General features: G+C 47.2%; 1 protein-coding gene across 1 annotated transcript in view; it reads right to left on the bottom strand.

Moving 5' to 3' along the window:
• Positions 1-167: 167 nt before the first annotated feature.
• Positions 168-20312, bottom strand: part of MSN (moesin) — a 42364-nt gene continuing 22219 nt past the window's right edge. The window contains exons 2-13 of the mRNA XM_089536392.1: positions 18751-18834; positions 13106-13201; positions 11619-11893; positions 10778-10861; positions 10458-10604; positions 10209-10305; positions 9591-9754; positions 8581-8711; positions 7376-7536; positions 6567-6659; positions 4373-4606; positions 168-3397 (exon numbers count right to left, since the gene is read on the bottom strand). Of these exons, the coding sequence (XP_089392518.1) occupies positions 3233-3397; positions 4373-4606; positions 6567-6659; positions 7376-7536; positions 8581-8711; positions 9591-9754; positions 10209-10305; positions 10458-10604; positions 10778-10861; positions 11619-11893; positions 13106-13201; positions 18751-18834 (1731 nt within the window). The 3' untranslated portion in view covers positions 168-3232. The remainder of the gene's footprint in view (positions 3398-4372; positions 4607-6566; positions 6660-7375; positions 7537-8580; positions 8712-9590; positions 9755-10208; positions 10306-10457; positions 10605-10777; positions 10862-11618; positions 11894-13105; positions 13202-18750; positions 18835-20312) is intronic.

The following is a 20312-nucleotide window of genomic DNA, read 5'->3' as shown; positions in this document are numbered from 1 at the left end:
AGCAATTAATGCAAGAAAGAGGTACCAAAGAGTCAACTTGAAGGCACACAACAAGCATAATGCAAGAAAAAGCACACCACATCAATTAACGCAAGTAAGAGGCACCAAGGAATCAACTTGAAGGCACTCAACAGCAATAATTAATGCAAGAAAGAGGCACCAAAGAGTCAACTGATCTAAACTTTATTGGCACTGGATGAAGAGGGAACAGGGGATGGACTTTTAACAAAACCCCTTTGAGCACGCAGCGTCCGAACAGCTGGAATCTCTGTGGCTGACCACATCGATACGCAGCCTGACTGACCTTGCAGTCCCTCCCGGGGGAAGGAACTGGTGTTTTTAATGTTAACATGTAAAAAGGTTGGTCAAAAGTTAAAGAGTAGACATAATTTACAGCATCTTTTTTTTCTCTCTTCCAAAACAGAAATATAAAGCCAGACCAAAACAAAACAAAACAAAAGTTTAATAGGCCGATTTCCCCTCCTCCTCCGGAGAGGAAAAAGTATGTTATCCAAGAAATAGCAGTAAACAAAATGGTGGAGGAGGGAATGGAGGAGGAGGAGGAACACCTCCAAGGATTCTAACTAATAATTAAAAAAAGTATCTAGAAATCTCATTGTAATACTGAGTGCTTCTTACATTACATTTCCTGCAAAATATCATCTCTTTACAATACAGTATACATATTTCTTTTTCCGTGGAGAAGGGAGGGAGCATTGCCTTTCCCTCCCTCCTCAACACTTCCAAGATTAACATTTTCTAATTGTGCATAGCTAGGAAAAACAAAAACAAAGAGAGGATGAAATCAATTATCATTAGATACCCACTGGAATACATAATACTGGTAAAAGATGAGGGGAAAGAGCTGAACCGACTACAGGAGGAGTTAAGACTCCCTGGCACCAGTTGGTTTTGTTCCTCTACTGGGAGCTAACTGGGAGTGAGCGGGAGAGGGAGTCCAATGGCTGGGATGAGCCACAAATTGCCCCGGACAACACAGCAAGGCCTGGACTGCTTTATTTAGTCCAATGCTGATCTTGCAAGCAAGGTATATTTGCTTGAAAAGTGGGTTTGCATCCAGAGCATGCCAGCAAAGAGCACAGTCCAAAGGAGAAAACTGGTAAGCCGTGGGCACTTCAATGGCAATTTGGTAATGAAAATGGAAAGAGCCACAGCCTCTTAGGCAGAGAAAATGCAAAGTGGTTCTTACAATCCTTTTTAAAGCAACAAGGTTGTATATTTTTCAAGGAGAAGAAGGAGAGAAAAGGCTGGCCGCATCTCCAACGCACCCTAAAAGGCACACTGTATCTGGAGGGGAAAGGAGTAAATTTACAAAATGCACACGACGGACGCTTAAAAAACAGTGATCTTTGGGGAGGAGTTGAAGAGTGGCTTTGAGGCACATCTCCCAGCAACTGGTGTTGCTTATGCCGCCAGTATCTTGCTACCCAAAGAGGTAAGATGGAGCCCTAAAAATGGGAAATGCTGCAAAATCTTTAGTGCCCTCGCAGATGTTAAGTTACGCGAACCTCTTTCCATCCTCTCCAAGCAGTTTTTAGCAACTATGTTCATCTGCCTCCATTTATTCCTGTTTTAAAAAATCATACCTTTTTTGGCATTAATACATCCTGAAAGTGGAATGTCAATGGTGGAAAAGAGGAGAGATTCAGGGAACGGAGGACTGGGGAGACTCTAAAGATAACTGGGTGCAGGAGATGGTTTAAAAAAGGATGCTAAATCAGAAGAGCAGAGGAGCGTCTCTTTGAATGGAATCCATGTTGGAGAGAGTAAAAGGAAGGCCATGTTCTCCTCCAAAAGGATTTTCCCTCCAGGCTCCAGCCTTTTGTAGCTACATTCCTTCCCCGGGTTCAATTTTCCCAATTATCGGAGATGGTTCGGGGTCGTTGCACAGGCAGGAATGAGCGCCCAACTCCCGCAGAAAAGGGAGCGCCAATGAATGCTTGGCAGCAAAGTGGCACCAAGCATCGCTGTCTGGATTTCAGACCATTAGTTAGATGGTTGCAAGTGCCCAAAAGCAAAGTCAGAGATTCTGGGTCTCTTTCTTTCTTCCTTTTTCTGAAATTGAAAGGGCAAAAGGCACTCCAAGGTGAGAGATCTTTTAAAAAGGGGGCAACCTGCTATCTCCCCATGTTTAAGGCAGCAGAAAGAGAAAGATTTCTCTCTCTTTATTCTTTTAAACTCAAAGGCAGACCTGACAAAAATACAAACAGTTGGTGGTGTGGAGAAGTGAGACATGGAAACAACACAGGTAGCATGATGGATATATAAGTGTTAAGAGGGAATCAATGTGTAATAAGGCACAAGGAGGCGACTGTGCTGGAGATCTGCCTTGATAAGGCTGAATGCATGGGTTTGCACCGCTTTTGCTGGGATTCATGGCTAATGCAAATCCTATTTCAAACACTTCAGGTTCAGGTTGGCAAGATAAAAGAAATGAAAAAAAAAAAAGGCACCAAAATGTCGTTCCTTGGGGATATGGCAAAAAGTTGTGCTTAGGAGAGAAATATTCTCAATGCAATCCATTAATCACGATTAAGGAATATGGACTCTTTCAAGCTTACCAGCTGGTGGCACATGCAAAATACTGTAAAGATCAGAGGCATCTGTTTGGTCTGCTAAATCTCAGGGAGTCATGAAAAGCTTTGGTCTTTGGGGGAAGAGTGCACACAATTTTTGACCCTCTTAACTTCTCCTTCCAGAGCAATTATCTCCTGGTCCCAAAGTGTTAAAACTAGTGGGGCTTGGAAAAACAGAGGGTCCCAATACTATGGCAAGCCTTTATGCATTAGGACTAGGCAAAGTGGGTCTCTCCAGGCGTTGGCGACCAAGGCTAGAGAGGTCCTTCCTGTTAAGCACCACCGCATGGGGCTTGTACCAGAAGCATTGCTGATACCATCGGAAGCATCCTAAAAAAGCCACACGGACTCTCGCTGCAGCCTCAATTAAGCAAAGGATGAGTCTTACATTTTCAATAAGGCACAACTGACTTGATTTTTTGACTTTCTTTTTTTGGTCCTGTAACAGAATGGCAGAGTCTGCACAGAATGCTAAAGACAGACTGTGGTCACTCTTCTGTAGTGGTTCCAGCACAACGCAGGTGAAGAAGAGAAAGGGGAAGGAGAGCAGGGAAAGAGGGACAGAGAGAAGGAAGGAAGGAGGGAAGGAAGGAAGGAAGGGTAGGAGAGTGCAGGTGGAGTGGAGGCAGGAATGATTACATGGATTCAAATTCATCTATACGCTGCTTGGTGTTGCCCTGTCGAATCTGGCGCAGGGTCTTATACTTGTCGCGGCCCTGCCTCATGTTCTCAGCATGGATCATGTCATTGGCTGTCTTCTTCGTCTCGTCTCGAGCGTTGGCCAGTTCAGATGTAAGCGCCTGGAGAGGACAGCAGAGGAAAAGGAAGAGGAAAAAAAAGAGGTTGGCCACTGGATACAAGCCAGGAGGAAACAAGTCACCCATTGCCCTGAGATGGCTCAGACTGGCGGTGGTTTCAAATATTCACACTGCCCACCACTAGTCAACCCACCGCACCAACTTACTGGAGCTCCAGAAAGGTTAGACAGGTACATGAGCCAATAGAGTCATGAAACCGTGGACAGAAACCATTAGATTCAAATTTCAAGGAAAGAGATTTCATCTAAAAATTAGGAAGAACTTTATTACTGCAAGAGCTATTTGACAGTGGAACTGACTGTCTTGGAGGACAGAGGAGTCTCCATCTTTGAAGGTCTTTAAAAAGAGGTTGGATGGCCATTTTTCAGGAGGTCTTTAGCTATCTATTCTTCCATGGTAGGGGGTTGGACTAGGTGGCCTTGTGCTCCCTTCCGACTCTTATGACTCAACAATTACGAAGAAATACTTATAGGCATGAGCTTTCCTGGATTTCAAGCTATTTCCTCATAACTGTTGAGTCCTAAGAGTTGGAAGGAAGCGCAAGGACCATTAGTCCAAGCCCCTGTCTTGGAGGAATGGACAGCTAAAGCACTCCTGACAAAGGGTCATCCAACCTCTGTTTAAAGACCTCCAAAGGTGGAGACTATGCTCCAAGACAGTCAATTCCACCGTGAGATAGCTCTTGCAGTAATAAAGTTCTTTACTGAATGGGTTGGATGGGCAATTCTCAGGAGAGTTTTAGCTGTGGATTCCCACATGGCATGTGGTTAGATTAGATGGCCATTGCAGTCCTTTCCAACTCTTGTGATTCTATAACCTCAGAGGGCTCCTGCCCTACATTTATTGGAAAGACACTAGTGGAGCTGCCATAACCAACAATAGATCCCCGAACCTCTTGTAAGATCAAGCCTCCTCCTGCTTTCCACCTCCTACAAAGTGGAACAAGTCCCACTTTACCTTCAAGTGTTTCTGAACCCGCTCGTTCTTCTCTGCCTCTGTGGTCCGTTGCTCCTCGCTGCGGTCCTTGATGGAGGCATGTGCCCTCAGCTCAGCGCTGGCCTCTGCGGCGTTCTCGTCCTGCTCATCGTCCTGCTCATTCTCTGACTGCATGGGCTCCGAGACGTGAGAGGTGCTTGTGGCTGACTTCAGCTCTTCTTTAGTCTTCTCTAAGTCTTCTTGGACCATCTGGGCCTGCAAGGATTGAAGAGGAAGACGTCAGGATCCCCACTAGTGGGTCAGGGATCAAGGAAGAGCCTCCAACGCGAGACAAGAACCCAACGTCAGCACTTCTTCTGCTCAGGCTTTGAGGATGGGGAACGGCTATCACCCATGCCATAGTATTTCTAGCTACTAAGCTGGACAATGAAGAAAGAAGTCTGGATGAAAATCATCTCAACTGAAATTTGATGCTGGAAGAGAGTTGTATAGATATTACGGACTTCCAGAAAGAGAAATGAATGGGACCAAGGTGCAAATCAAGCCTGAGCTCTTCAATACAGTCAGCCCTTCTTATAGGCGGATTTGCCATCCGCGGATTTGACAATACGCGGATGGCAAATCGGGAAGTTGTCCCCAATGGTGGCACGCGTGCACACGCGCTGCCATTAGGGACAACTTCCTTCTCCTCCCCTCCTCTCCTGCCTTCCATCCCTCGCTTCCCTCTTCCCTGCCTCCCTCCCTCCCTTCCCTCCCTCTTACTTACCTTGAAGGCCTCCGTTCGCCGCCGCCGCCGCCACCGCGGGAAAAGCCGGGTGGTGGCAGCGGCGGCAGCAGAGGCCAGGCCCAGGCCTCCTTGCCGCCGCCATAGAAGGGCCCGATGCTGGTGCTGGAGGCCTCTTGGCCCTGAACAGCACCGCAACTGGACCTTTTCTGTGGCGGCGGTGAGGAGGCAGAGCCGCTGCACCAGAGGCCTTCAAGGCCTCCAGCGTTGGCATCCGGCCTCCTCGAGGCCTCCGCCGCCGCAGAAGGGCCGGATACCGGTGTTGGAGGCCAAGAGGCCTCCTCTTTGCCACCTCTGCACTCTTCCTTTCGAAGAGGAGGCATGGAGGGCAGCAGCGCCAGAAGCCTTCAAGGCCTCCTGCACCGTCACCCGGCTTCCTTGTCACTGCCGCAGCCACGGAAAGGCCAGGTATCGGTGCTAGGGCCTCTTGGCCTCCAACACCGGTATCCGGCCCTTCTGCGGCAGCGGAGGCCTCAAGGAGGCCAGATGCCGGCGCTGGAGGCCTTTGGAGTGGTGGCTCTGCCTCCTCACCGCCGCCGCAGGAAAGGTCCGGTGGCGGTGCTGATCTGGGCCGAGGCCTCCAGCACCGCCATCGGTGCCTCCAGCACTGCCATCTACAGCGGTGGCGAGGAGGCTGGGGCTTGGCCTCTGCTGCCGCTGCCGCTGCCACCTGGCTTTTCCAGCAGTGGCGGCGGCAAACGGAGGCCTTCAAGGTAAGTAAGAAGGAGGGAAGGGAGGGAGGGAGGCAGGGAGGAGGGGAGGCCAGGGAACTTTTGTGCATGCGCGCCGCCATTGGGAACAAATGCGACTTGAGCATATGCGGATTTTGGTATACGCGGGGGGGTCCGGAATGGAACCCCCGCGTATACCGAGGGCCCACTGTACTAGCCAAATTGACTAATCCTAGGCTATTGTATTTTGGACACATTATGACAATGGTTCTTAACCTGTGGGTTGTGACCCCTTTGGGGGTCAAGCGACCCTTTCACAGGGGTCACCTAAGACCATTGGAAAACACATTTTTCCAATGGTCTTAGCAAAGTAATTTGATGGTTGGGGGGTCACCACAACATGAGGAACTGTAGTAAAAGGTTGCGGCATTAGGAAGGTTGAGAACCACTGCATTATGAGATGACATGATTCACTGGGAAGCTAATGGATGAATTGATCCTTCAATCTGAGAAGCCACAGCTGCCCTGAAGTACCAGACCTGAACATGACAGCTTATAACAGGGTTCTTTGGAGGTTTCTCATGCACAGGGTCTCCAGAAGCCAAAGCTAACTTGATGGCACATAATAATAACAACAACAACCAGAGGCTTACTAGGCTTTATGGAGAGACAACAAGGTTTGGAGAGAGGCTCCTTCTCTCCTCCAACAAGAAGGAATAAAAGGGTCCCCTTCAGAGGAGAGCAAAGAAGCCTTGCTCACCTTCTGCTGCCACTCCATGGCTTCGCTCTCCTTCTTCTGCCGAGCCATTTCCAGCTGCGAGATCCTGGTTGTCAGCTCCGTCATCTCAGCAGCCTGTAAAAATTAAGAGAACAACGTTACTGAAGAAGAAAAGGAGGTGGTCTTAAAATGCTAGCTTAACCAACTACTTTCTAATTTGGTCTTTTGTGTGTGTGTTGTTGTTGGTTCCCCCCCCCCCCCCCCAGCATTTCTGCTGCAAATACAGGGCGCAGCTGCACTACAAACCTGACAGTCTTGCAACAGTTTAACCTTGACCCAGTTGGGGGTAGTGTCATCTATAGATCGATCGATTGATTGAATTTCATTTCTGCTGGCAGAGGATCCAAGGCAGTTGGGCGAGAGAAACTTAACACGTGCGGTTTTTGCAAAACTAGTTTCCAGAGAACAGAAGTGTTTATAAAAGCAATTCAAGCCTTTACTACTCCAGGGATGGAACTCCTAGCTCTTCACCTTCTGTTAAGTTGGCTAGTATTGATGGAAGTTGTCATCCAAAAATCTCAAGCTGGCCACATGATCCTCACTGATGCATTTAAAGTTCTTAGTGTTCCTCATCCTGATTGGGGCTTATGGGAGTCGCAGCCCAACAACTCCAGGAGAGCCGCCTCTTCCCACATCCTTGCTTGGCATGTTCTAGTTCCTTGCTGAATGGTCCTGCCCTTCGTGTTTCTGTTGCTTCAGTTAATAGCGCAGCAGAGACAAGGCCTCCCAAAATAATACAGGGATGCAAAGCTTAAGATCTCAGGCTGAGCCTTCCAGAGAAGGGTCCTTACCAGCTGCTCTTGGGTCTTTTTCTGGTCGTGAGATGCCTTCAGCAAGGCCTCTTTGGCTTCCTCGGCCTCCCGCCGTTCCCGCGCCAGTTTCTCCGCTTCCTCCTGGGCGCGCTTCCTCTCCTGTTCCAGCTCCAGCGCCCGGCGGGTCTGTTCCTCCAGCTCTGAACAGGGGAACAACCATTATGTTTATTTATCTACTGACCCATTTCATTCCTTGAATGTATACCCCCCACCTTTCTCCTGAGATGGGATCCAAGGTGGCTTTTAAAAAGCCTCATAAAACAGGATAGATTTTGAGTCTCACTTATCCAAAATGCTTATGACCAGAAGTGGCTTTGGATTTCAGATTCCCCCCTCCCTGGATTTTTGGAATATTTGCATATACATAATGAGACACCTTGAAAATGGTACCCAAGTATAAACACAAAACTCATTTTATGTTCCATTACACCTTCAGCTTGTTCAAAGACACACCAAGCTTGCAAGAAGCACTAAAGAGAAGCCCCTCAAGGTGAGCAGAAGCACAAGCCAGGTGCAGAGCCAGCATAGATCATAAAATCATGGGCAACTGTGAGGAGGCCACATTACCTTCCCAGGTCTTAGATGACCACATCTCCCTTGCAAAAGAAACCCCCTCTTTGCCCCAAACAGCCTCTATGACCCATGGGGACTATTTTCACCCTTGACTTGCCACCTCTTAGCCATTTTAGGCCCAGGAGAGGCTTTTCATATGACAGGAAGAAGCTAGAGGTCACTTCTTGGTATCTAAAAAGGTCTCTCCTGGTCCTAAGATGACCAGGGCACTTGAAATGTGGCAAAAATGACCCTCACACCCTTCAGAGTGCATTGTTTTGTTTTACCCACAGGGCCACAAAAACAGCCTTGAGGGCCACATGTGGCCCGTGGGTCACACTTTGCACATCTCTGTTCAAATCCCACTAAAGCAGCGGTTCTCAGCCTTCCTAAAGGTTGAGAACCGCTGCACTAGAGTATTATAGATTATGGTGCCAACCATGGGTCTTAGGCGACCCCTTTGAAAGGGTCGTTCAAGCCCCAAAGGAGTCACGACCCACAGGTTGGGAACCACTGCACTAAAGGAAGCAGGAAATGGGTCCAAGCAAAGTCTTGCCACAACCGGTTGACCCGAAGTGGAGCTGCAAGATGCTCCAAACAAAGGTGAAGGTAGGAGACGTTCCCCCACTCACCTTGCTGTGCTTTCTTGGTCTGTTCCTCAATTTGCCTGAGCCGCTCCATCAGCTCCTCCTTCTCGCGCTCGATCTTTTCCTTCTCCTTCTCTGCTATCTCCCTCTTCTTCTTCTCGTTCTCCAACAAGGCTCTGAGTTAAGAAGAGGCAGGGGACAAATAGTAATAGAAAAGCGAAACCGAGCTGGTCAACAGATTTGCTTTTAACCGAGTTATGACCGCAATGGGGTGTTTTTAAAGTTGTGGATGGTTTTAATTCCAGTTTAATGCTGACCTGCTATGCAGTCAGCCCTCCACATTTGCAGCTTTGAATTTTGCAGATTATTTGCAGATCTGATTAATAGGTTCCCTCTAGGAATCTGTAACATGCTTTCACTATGGCACGTTTTAATGCGCTGCCACCAACCATGTTAGAAGGTAAATATAAAATCCATTTGACAAGCATAATTGCCCGTGTTTAAATCTAGAAATAGAGTCCATTGATCGTGTTTTATTATACTGTCCATTTTACCAAAGTATTTGTTTTAGACGAATCACTCCAATTTTACATAAGTTTCCAGGGAGAACAGAAAGGTTTTATCTCTCCTTCCTATTTGGGGACTCCGATGCTCAAATTACAGAGAAGGTTGCTAGGTTCTGTGCCTCTGCTATTACTGTTTGTAGACAAATTTTAACATTAGTCTTAGCTATGGAATTTTTAACACTTTACCTTTCTTTGCTTTTAATTGTAGGGATTTAGACGGAAACAGTTAGCCATCTGTATTTAGTGTTTTATGAATTTTAGTTGTATTTGTATGTATTTTTATGAATTTTATGCACTTTATTTTATATTTGGTCCATGACCGTAAATGAATGATTGATCGATTGGTTGCTTGATTGATAGGAATCTGTAGGTCCTCCAGCGCAACTCTGCTGGAAGTTGACCATAGAGTTGCACTGGCAACCTGAGATCCCTGCCAGCTTGGCAGTGCTCTTCTCCCCGCATGCTCCCCTTGAGCAATAGTAAACGCACCTCTCCATCTGTTTCTGATGCTTCTCTTCCCGGGCCTGCGCCTTCATCTGCTGCACCTCTATCGTGTCTGGCTTGCGCCGGCGCATGTAAAGCTCATGGTTCCCCATACAAAGAGCCAGGATGCGCTTGTTAATCCTTAGCCGAGGGGCATAGAATACAAAGTCCTGCAAAGGGATTTAAAAAAAGAACAAGCACTGGATTAAATACGTGAATATCTACATCACTTGCCCTTCTTTGTCTCAAAGAGTAGCTGCCTGTACCTAATGAGATCTTGTAGCACCTTTGAGACTCACTGAAATAAAGAGGTTGGCAGCATGAGCTTTCCTAGACGTCAGTCTACTTCCTCAGATGCATTATTTAAGTATGTTTATTCTATTCTGTTTGGCCAGACCTTATTTGAATTTGCAACATTGCCAATGGAGGCAGCTTCATGCTCTCCATCCTCATCCTCATCCCAAGTCTACCCAAAAAGCACAGCACTTTTACAGTAGAAGTTTGGCACCTTAACCCTAACCCATTACAACACACACATTCCTGAATTATTCTGAATTGCTGATTTTGGGCAAATGCGTGCAAGTACTAGACTAGAAACATCCATAGCCATTAAATATGCCTTACTGGTGCTTTCTTGTCAATCGGCTTGATTACAAACTTCTTATCGTTGAAGGAAATGTTCCTGATTTCACTCCAAGGGAATCCAATTTTGGGAGTTAACCTGCAAAGGAGGAAATCAACCATTTCAGAAGCCTGGCCAATTAAGGCAATAATAGCCCAAGTGTCTCCCTGCATTCAAACAGTATATGTTCATTATTTCTCACCAGCGAAGGACTTATGTTATGTTATAGATTAAGGAATAGTTTTCCTTACCGGTCATTCTGCTCATAGATGTTGAGCCCCAAGGCATCCACTCCCAGCCAAAGCTCTGAGCCCTTTTTATTCTTAATGCTGAAATAGTTCACGCCGTACATCTCCAGATCTTGTGCAATCTTCAGGTACTCCAAGATGGCATCTTCTCTAGAGGTACCATAAAAAAGGGAGGTGAGGGGGACAGAACAGATTTTAAACTTTCATCTCTGAATCATAATCTGTATGGTGTGAAATGGCAGGAGGAGGAGGTCAATGAAGGGGGTGACACCACAAACAACCAAGTGACCACACCGGGTCACTTGCCTGCGGTCAAGCTTTACCTGAGCATCCCCCGGTGTTCTTCATGCCACACCTGGATCCTTTCTTCCCACTGGTCCTTGTTGAGTTTGTGTTGTTCCAAAACTCTAGGAATCAAAGAGCAGCAAGACAAGTTAGTAAAAAGGGTAATACTATATAAATGCTGACTGAGGTGGAGTAAACATTTTGGCATAACACCTTGCAGGGAAAGTATTATTATGCAGAAGAACCAAAGGTATCCACTCCACTGCTCCATATTGCCCAGGCCTTACACCTTCCCTATTTTGCACATTTTTAAGGTCTCAGTGCCAACGAGATTTTATAAATCCCTTTAATGTAGAGGGATGAGTAATAGAGGGGTATTTTGGGGGTGGGGGTAGAGTTTCATTGTACAGTCAACCCCCTGGTTTTGTAGGAAATCCATTCCAGACCCCCCACCCCATGAAAACAGAATTTTGCACATATTCAAGCCCCATAGGTGTGAATGGGGGCATGTGCCCATGAGCGGCTGTGGGCATGCGCCTCGGGTGCGCACCCCATTTTAATGTCCTCCGTTTGCTCATTGCAAGTAAGCGAGGGTCGCAGATATGAAGTTTGTGCAAACGGAGGGGCAACTATATTTCAATTTTTTAAAAATTTTATAATTATTTTTAATTGAAATGGGTCTGGTGCATGCCCCCCCTCCAACCGAATCGCTTCAGCAAATCAATTTAAGTGGGAACCAGGGTCGTTGGAACCAATTCAATCTGAATTGCGATCTGGTTTAAAAGGTAGTGGGAATGAGGCCAAGGAAAGCAGCAACCTCTCTCACAGACATACAAAGAGGCATGCACAAAGACATTTAACTTGTCACATCTAAGGTACCTTTGGGGAAGAAGTTTGTCGCTGGCCAGGTAGCCGGGCTTATGGACCTCCTTGTTGTAGTCCCCGTATTTGGACTGGACGGCGTATGAGGCCAGAAGGACGGCGGTCTCCGGAGGGCAATAAATGTCGTCGTTCAAGATGCCCTCCTTGACCTGGAGGAAGAACAGGCGCTGGGTGATGTCCTGGATCAGCTCCTCCGCCACGTCCTCCGGGTAGAACTTGGCACGGAATTTGAAAAGCAGCGGGCTCTCTTTGCGCACGTCCTGCGCCGTCACCTGTGTGGAGAGAAGTGGGGATCCGGTTGAGAAAAATCGCAAGCCCCAGCCCTTTGGAGCATGCAAACCCCTTGCTTTGTAGTATTGGGAGCACATTAAGAAAGAGGGAGACAGTAAGGATGTAAAGAGTGGAGGGTTTGGTGTAACCAGGGATGCATCTACACGGTAGAAATAATGCAGTTGGACATCACTTTAAGTGCTGTAGCTCCATCCCATGCAATCCTGGGATTTGGAGTCTTTACAAGATCTTTAGCCTCTGTCAGAGCAATACTACTGCTGCTGCTGCTGCTGCTGCTAATAGTAATTCTGCATTTTGTATATGTGGGTGGTGGGGGTGAGGTTTCGTTGTGTTTCAATACTGTATTTTTTGTATTTTATGTTATTGGAATAGTTACAAATGTCTTTCCATGTTTGTTTTATAGATTTCAGATTTGTCAATATATGTTTAAGAATGGTGTTTAGAACAGATACAAATCTTTGTCTATGTAATGTGTTTTATTTTTATGTATATATACATATAGGAATAGTTACAAATGTTCTATTCTGCTACTGTAAATTGCCATGTACGTGGATGACACTATGTAAATAAACAACAACAACAATAATAATTGTGTTGGAGCCTACCAAACTACAAACCCCATGATTCTATAGGAAGAAGCCATGGCAGTGAAAGTGGTGTCACACCGCAATATTTCTATCTCTTTTCTTGCCATTTGAACCCACTGGCTTGTGTTTTGGTCTCAAATCCCAGAATTCCATAGCCTTGAGTCATGGCAGTTAAAGTGGGGCCAAACTGCTTTTATTTCTGCAGTGTAGACATACCAAGGAGCAGCAGTGGTCTTGCTGGGCTTTTTTTTAATCAAGGCCCACCAAAGATGAGCCTTACTTTTGCACTTTGTCCCTTTGTTTTCTTGCAGCTGCTGCTGTTATCTTCTACTAACCACAGAAGATTTTTAATGTCTTGTATCTTTTACTGAGCTTTTCCTACTTTTGACATTTATAGATACCTTATCTAACTGGCTAAAACACCCGGAAGCAGATCTAATATACACTTGCTTCCCAACTACTGTTGTGGGGTGCATAACACAATCTCGGGTGCATGCCCATATTGTGCAAAGCATGCAAATAATTGCTAAAAGCAGTGTTCCTTATTTTGGGGGGGAAGAGGGGCAACAGAGGAAAGGCGTGCCATACAAAAGCACACACCGGTACCTTTTTGTTTAACTTCAGCCATGTTGAGAAGCCTTTGGTGTCCTGGTACTGGAGTCCAAAGAACCAAACCTCCCTGAGACCGATGGTTTTCACAACCTGTTTGGAGGCAACAAACACAGGGGAGCATGTTGGTCAGCAGAAGCTTTACAAAGGGTTGTAGGAGAAAGGAGACCCACGGAGAAGTCACCCACCTTCAGGCCGATCAAAATGCCGAAGGAAGAGGAGGGACACCAATTTCGGCAGAAGCAACCGCAAAACATCAGCTTTGGGGGAGTGATTTTTTGGCAGAGACTGGGGCTTGGCTCCAAACCTGGTCTGCCCATCCCAGCAATTATTTATAATTACTAACTGAAGACGTATGAAATGTCGTTGCAAGAGCCAGTGCAGTGCAGTGGTTTGAATGTTGGAGTAGGACGCTGGGAGACCAGGGTTTGAATCCTTGCTCAGCCAAGGAAACCCATTGGGTGTATTTGGGCAAGTCACTATCTCTCAGCCTCAGGGGAAGGCAATGGGAGCAAACCTCTTCTGAGTAGCAAATCTTGCCAAGAAAACCCTAGGATAGGTTTGTCATGGAGTTTGCTTCAAGGTACACAACAACAACAACAACAACAACAACAACAACATGCCATCACCAGCAGCATCCCAAACAGCAGATCAGTGAGAGAAGAGGGATTTAGCCCTCCTGACATTTTTGGACTGCAGATCCCAGCATTCTTTGCCATTGGCTGTACTGGCTAGGGCTGCAGGGAGTAGCAGTACAACAGGATTCAGACCTATGTGTTTTTAACACTAGCTAAGCCCAGATATAGCAGGAGGTCAGTCTGGAAAGGATAATTCACCCTTGACTTTTGGTAAGGTTTTGTTTTTTTAAGCCATTACTCATGACCTTTTAAAACGTGAATGCAAAATATATTTATAGTGATGTAGAGCTATCTGTGTAGTCGATAAATGCTTTTATTTACAACTGGGAACACACCTACAGATTAAGCCTGGAAGAAAAAGGAAGGCCATGTGGCTTCATAGGAAACATCCGGACGCAGCGTCCAGCTGTCCATCCGCACAAAGGAGGTGTCTCTAGAAGGTGCTGAAAAGGCAGCCGCTGCCAAACGCTATCCAGAAACCTGATAAGGAGCGGGTCTGCATCCATGGGAGGAAGCAGGCAATAGCCTTCCATCTGGCTTCAGAACCAGGGCTCCAAGAAGGGATTGCAAGGTGACCTTCATTCCATCAAGCAATGTTTTATCTTCATTTCAAAAAGTCCACAAAAGTACCTCCATAGCATGATCTCATATCCTTGCAATTATTATTATTATTATTATTATTATTATTATTATTATTATTATGCTTTATGTATAAAGCGCTGTAAATTTACACAGCGCTGTACATACAATCAGTTAAAAATAGAATAAAATAAGCCTGCCTACGGCATGCATTGCAGTGGGCCCTCCAAGTTCACTGGGGTTTGGGGTGAAGGACCCCCATGAATGTGGAAAAACCCCAAATAAAAAACCACTATTATTTTTTGAACCCGAGAGAACATCTCTCTAGGAATCTCTAGGTTCTCTAGAGCGCAACTCTATGGTCAACATCTGCCAAAGGTTGACCCTAGAATCACACTGGAGGACCTACAACTGCCTAGAGAAGTGCTTCTAGGTCTTCCAGTGCAACTCTATGGTCAATATCTGCTGACCACAGAATCATGCTGGAGGACCTACAACTGTCTAGAGAAGTGCTTTCTCTTGTAACCTCTAGTCTAGATCCTCCAGCACAAGTCTATGGTCAGTTTACAGCAGAATTTCTCTGGAGGACCTAGAGATTCCTAGAGGGACCATGTCAACCAAATCTGCAAATACAGTGCGCCCTTGGCTTATGCGGGGGATCTGTTCCGGACCCCCCCCCCATGTAAGCCAAATATCGCGTATCCTTGAGCCACATTCAAGTGAATGGGGCTCGTGCACGTGGCAGCGCAACAATGGTCGCGCGCCCCATTCATTCAAATGGGATGTGCCACCCCTTACTCCCCGTGCGCTCCCGCATGGCTCTACACAGCTTTGCACATAAGCTCAAAGCTGCATATAATGCGGGCGCACTGTAATCAAAACCACAAAAGTCAAAGCCGTAAACGTGGAGGGCTGACTGCATTTGTCAATATCCGAACTGAACCGTGATATCAAGAACTGTACTAAATACATATCCTGTGTGCTTGTAACATCCCTTCCACTCTAAATACACCTGATTTAACCTAATTTCCGAAGCATCTGAGGAAGTAGACTGAAGGCTATGAAAGAAGCTCATGCTGCCAATTTCTTCCTTTAGTCTCAGAGGTGCTAAGAGATCTCTCTATGTACTTAGGGTTGCCATAACCCGGCTGCAACCGGGTTTTTCCCGGTTTTGGCGGCACCTGCCTGCTCCCGGCACGGATGCCATCCAAAAACCAGGCAAAGCCCGGTTGCAGCGGGGTTGCGGAGCAACCCGGGGGGCCTCGCTGCCCTCCTCCTCCTCCACCGCGCATGGCTGCGCGGAGGAAGAGGAGGGCAGCAAGGCCTGGGGCGGAGGAGGCTGCAGGGAGGTGGCGCCTCCTGCGCGCAGCCGCGCCAACCTCCCCGCCTCCCTGCAGCCTCCTCCCTCCTTCCTGGCCTCTGCAGAGGCCAGGAAGGAGGCGAGGCCCCGGCGATCACCTGCAGCCTCGCGCCTTCCTCCACGGCCTCTGCGGAGGCCGGGGAAGGAAGGGAGGCCTTGGCGATCGCCCGAGGCCTGGCCCTTCCTCCGCGGCCTCTGCGGAGGCCGGGGAAGGAAGGGAGGCCCTGGCGATCGCCCGCGGCCTGGCCCTTCCTCCGCGGCCTCTGATCATGGCGAGGCCCGGGGCCCAGGCGGGGAAGGAAAGCCTCCTTAAGTGGAGGCTTTCCCTCGCCACTTGGCCTCCACTCCCCTCCGCGGGAAAATGTAGGACAAAATTTTCAAATGTAGGACACATTTTCTGTGTCCTACATTTGAAAATTTTGTCCTACATTTTTCCCGTTTTGGAGGTCCGGAGTTATGGCAACCCTATATGTACTGATTCTACAGACTAACATGGCTATATCTTTGAATTCTGAATCTAAGCAAGCCATGGGAGCAGGGTTGGCAAGTGAAACCAGGTCCAATGAAAATTGATACCTTGCTCCCTTCTCTAATGCATGATTGTATTACTTCCCCATTTTGTGCAACGGTGGTCCACCTTTCTGCTTGGCACAGACCTCTAGCAGCTGACGGCATCTTTGATTCACAGCCGCGGTGGCTACTAGCCAAATAACTCAAGCTCAGCCCTGCATTACATTAGCAGCTAAGTTCAACCGCTTGGTGTGCCCCGTTGCAGATTCACCCTCCCTTCCCAAAGATATCAGGGAGAGGGAAAGAGACACAGAGTAAGTTAGCCAGGCTGTTTCCTGCTCCAAACCCCGCCATCTGTAACCGAGAACATTCGGCCAGGCAGCAAAATAATAACAATAAGGGTCTGGAACAATCGGTTTTATTTCCCATTGTGGCCAGGGCTGAATGGGGCATTTCCTTTGCAAAGCAACTTCCTCCTCTTGAAATTGTCCAGAGACAGTTGCTAAATTCCAGGGCAGCATTGGAAAAAGAGCAGATTACGGCCTTTATCAGGACCCTGGAATAGGAGCAGCGGCAGCTCCCAAATTCCTGACCTCTCTTACAAAACAAGCCAACATAAAACCCATCATTGTGAGTCTGTACCCTCCGTCACCGGAGCAAAGGTCCAGGCAAAACCTTCTCTGGATCACTTCAGGCCCTCTTTATGTATTTGAGCCTCCTGCCAGATTTATAGCAAACCCATGAACTTTGTAGGGTTTTCTTGGGCAAAGGATCATCAGAGGTGGCTTTGCCAGTTCCTTCCTCTGAAATATATCCTATAGCACCTGGTATTCACTGGTGGTCTCCCATCCAAGTACTAACCAGTGCTGACCTAGCCTAACTTCCAAGTTCAGATGGGATCTGGGGCCTTGTCTGCATGTGTTTGAGCCTTCAATTTGCCTATTAGCTCATGGTGACACCATGCATTTCACTGAGTTTTCTTAGGCAAGGAATACCCAGAGGTCATTTTGCCAGGTCCTTCCTCTGAAATAGAGTCTACAGCACCTGGGGACTGGTTGGTGGGCTCCCATCCAAGGACCAACCAGGGCTGACCCTGCTGAGCTCACATAGGATCTAATGTTGCCTTCTGGATATTTAGGTTAACAGGTGCCCTCAAGTTGTCTATCACTTTATGGTGACCTCACAAATTTTTTCACAGGGTTTTTTTTAGGCAGAGGTGGTTTTGCCAGTTCCTTCATCTGAAACAGAACCTCCAGCGCCTGGTATTCCTTGCTGGTTTCCCATCCAAGCAATAACCAGGGCTGACCCTGCCTAGCTTCCAAGATCAGATGGGATCTGGTTCCTTGTGCCTTCAAGTCACCTGTCCACTTATGGTGACCCCATTAATTTTACATGGTTTTCCTAGACAAAGAATATTCTGACTTGGTTTTGCCTGTTTCTTTCCATAACTCCCCTGTCCCCATGGAAGAGAGGGGCAGCTTTAAGGGAAGGCAAAATATGGCCAAACTATCCTCACCTTACATGAACAAACTGAATCCGATTCCCATAGACACCATTATTGCTTCAGACCACTGAAAATACTGAACCTCAAGTTTGGGCAAAACGCAGCACGTTGGGATTTTTTTAATAACACTTGGCCTTCCCCCCAAAAGGGGCATTTTGGGCAATCTGCATGGCCTCCAGAACTCAAACAAAGCCCCCTTAATCTTTTGCAAAGTGCCCAGCCTTGCTGCATGTGAAAGCAAGCCACCGTTTAGTAGAGACGCAAAGAGAGCGCACTAGGGAGGAGGCCATGTTGGTCCAGCTGCCTGTAAACAGGACATTAAAAGGGCAGAAAAATAAAAATCCAGAATAAACATTTCTGCACAGGAAGATCCGATGTTTATTTTTGAACGCTGAGTTTATTCGGACACTGAAAACATGAGGCCCAAGGTGTGGAAAGGTTCTGTCCATGATTAGCAACAGACCAGCAAAACGTTTCTGCTGGATCTCTCTCTCTCTGGCGGGTTACAGACCGCCATTTAGTATGTATTCTATACGTACTAGGGTTAGGAAGGGGCGGTGCTTCCGCACCCCCCTAACCCTAGTACGTATAGAATACGTACAAGATGGCGGCGCCCTGTTCATACGGGCGCCGCCATCTTTACGTATCGGACGCTGTGCGTCCGAACGTGTCGCGGCGCTAATGACATCATGAATGCGCCCCTGGCGCCTCGCGACATCATTAGGGTGCCGCAAGAAGAAGCTCCATTTTGGAGCTTCTTTTTTGCTCCATAACGGAGCCGTGTGGTTTGGCTGCGACGGCTCCCTTATGGAGCAAACGGCAGCGGCGGCAGACCACCTCAAAGCGGCGGTCTATAACCCACCTCTCTTTTGAATGTTGTTGTATTTAAGTTATAACCAGCCTTTCTCACAATATGGAAACCAAGGTCGGCTTATAGTCTCATAAGGGAGAACATGCGCTTCTGAGTATTAGACTCCCCAACTCTTGATTTAATCCTGACATCCAACATCAACTCAACCTACACTGTTTCAGAGGCTTGACTCTATCTCACCTGGTCAAACAGCTGTTTCCCAGTTGTGTTCGGCTGGATGGCGAACTCCAGCTCGGCGTCCATGGTGGTAACTCGCACGCTGATCTGGAATAAGGAAGAGAATGAAATTAACCCTTAATGACAGTATACAAAATCCAGAATAGTCTTAGACCAGTGATTTCTTCTTGCAAAGCCTGGAAACCATCATCCCCATCTCAAGGGTTCAAACCAAAGACATATCAGTTTGGACTTCCCAAATGAGATCTGCTGGGATGGTTGCATCCATGCTTTGAACCTGTGGGCCTGCTGTCCAGCAACGTTCCCATAGCAGCTACAGCAATCCCATCCTCTCCTGGGACTTCGGAGGACCACTTGGAGGTCATGGAGGAAGCCTGACACTGAACATCCATTTAGAGCAGAGCCTCTCAAACCAGGATTCCCTGGTTGAGGTTCCACAAGAGATCATCATCAAAAACCATTTATTCGTTTATATGAGCTATATAGATACACAAGTTGAATGTCCCTTATCTAGAATTTCCAAAACACTCCAAAATCCTAAATTGTCCGACAGTGACCCCTTTGCTTTCTGACGGTTCAACGTACACAAAGCTTGTTTCATGCACAAAATTATTTTAAAATGTTTGTTTTCATAAAACTGCTTTGGGGCAATGTGCGTAAGGTGTATAATGAAACATAAATGAATTTTGTGTTTAGACTTGGCTTCCATCTCTTTATGGATATGCCAATGTTACAACATCTGAACATATCTGCGATCCCTAACACTTCTTAGTCCTGAGCATTTTGGACACGGGAGACTCTGTAACTTTTTAATGCAGGTATGTCCCTGAGAATTATTTTAAGGGTTCCTCTAGGGTGCAAAGGTGGAGAAAGGCTGAGCTAAAGGAACACACCTGGCTGCCTTTGTGGCACTATCCTTGCCATGCTCTTTACCAGCAGCTTATAAAGTGAGATTTTTTGAAGGGGAGATGTGTCACCGTTCTCCCTATGTGACATTGTATGATTACTTCTCCTGATCCAGAGCCATGGTGGTGTTTTAATCTGAAAGAGCCTGCAATGTGCAACTCAGATGCCTAAGATTTAAGCACACCAGACTGGAGCCAGAAATGCTGGCCTCTTTACCTGGAAACCTTCCTTGGAAATCCTTCTCCACCTTGCCATCATTGCTTTACCTGGTCATAAAGGTGGAGAGAGGCATTCCACCTTAACATTCAGCCTTGCAAAGTGTAGTAAGGAAGGATTCCCACCTCCTGCCTTCCTTTCTGCTGCTCCAGCCACAATATCTGGCCGGAGGGAAAGAGACATGAGAGACAGGGCTGCCCGGTGCCTGGTACTACTATCTGCTAAGCCTCCTTGTGACAGGACCTTTCAAAAGGTTTCCCATTCCCTGCGCACTGTCCAAATCCACCTCCTCCGCACACCTACACACACACACACACACACACACACACACTTACACACACAGAGCCCCTGCTCACAAGCGGAGGTCAGACAAGAAACAACAAGTATAGTTGGTTTCATACTATCTGGAGGTGCCATCCAAGCTTGGGATTTCCCTCTTTCAG

The sequence above is a fragment of the Sceloporus occidentalis genome, unplaced genomic scaffold (genome assembly GCF_023333645.1).
Source record: "Sceloporus occidentalis isolate IW3139 unplaced genomic scaffold, rSceOcc1.0.p SCAF_8, whole genome shotgun sequence".
In the NCBI taxonomy this organism is placed as follows: Eukaryota; Metazoa; Chordata; class Lepidosauria; order Squamata; family Phrynosomatidae; genus Sceloporus; species Sceloporus occidentalis.
This window is presented reverse-complemented; position numbering and strand designations above follow the sequence as displayed.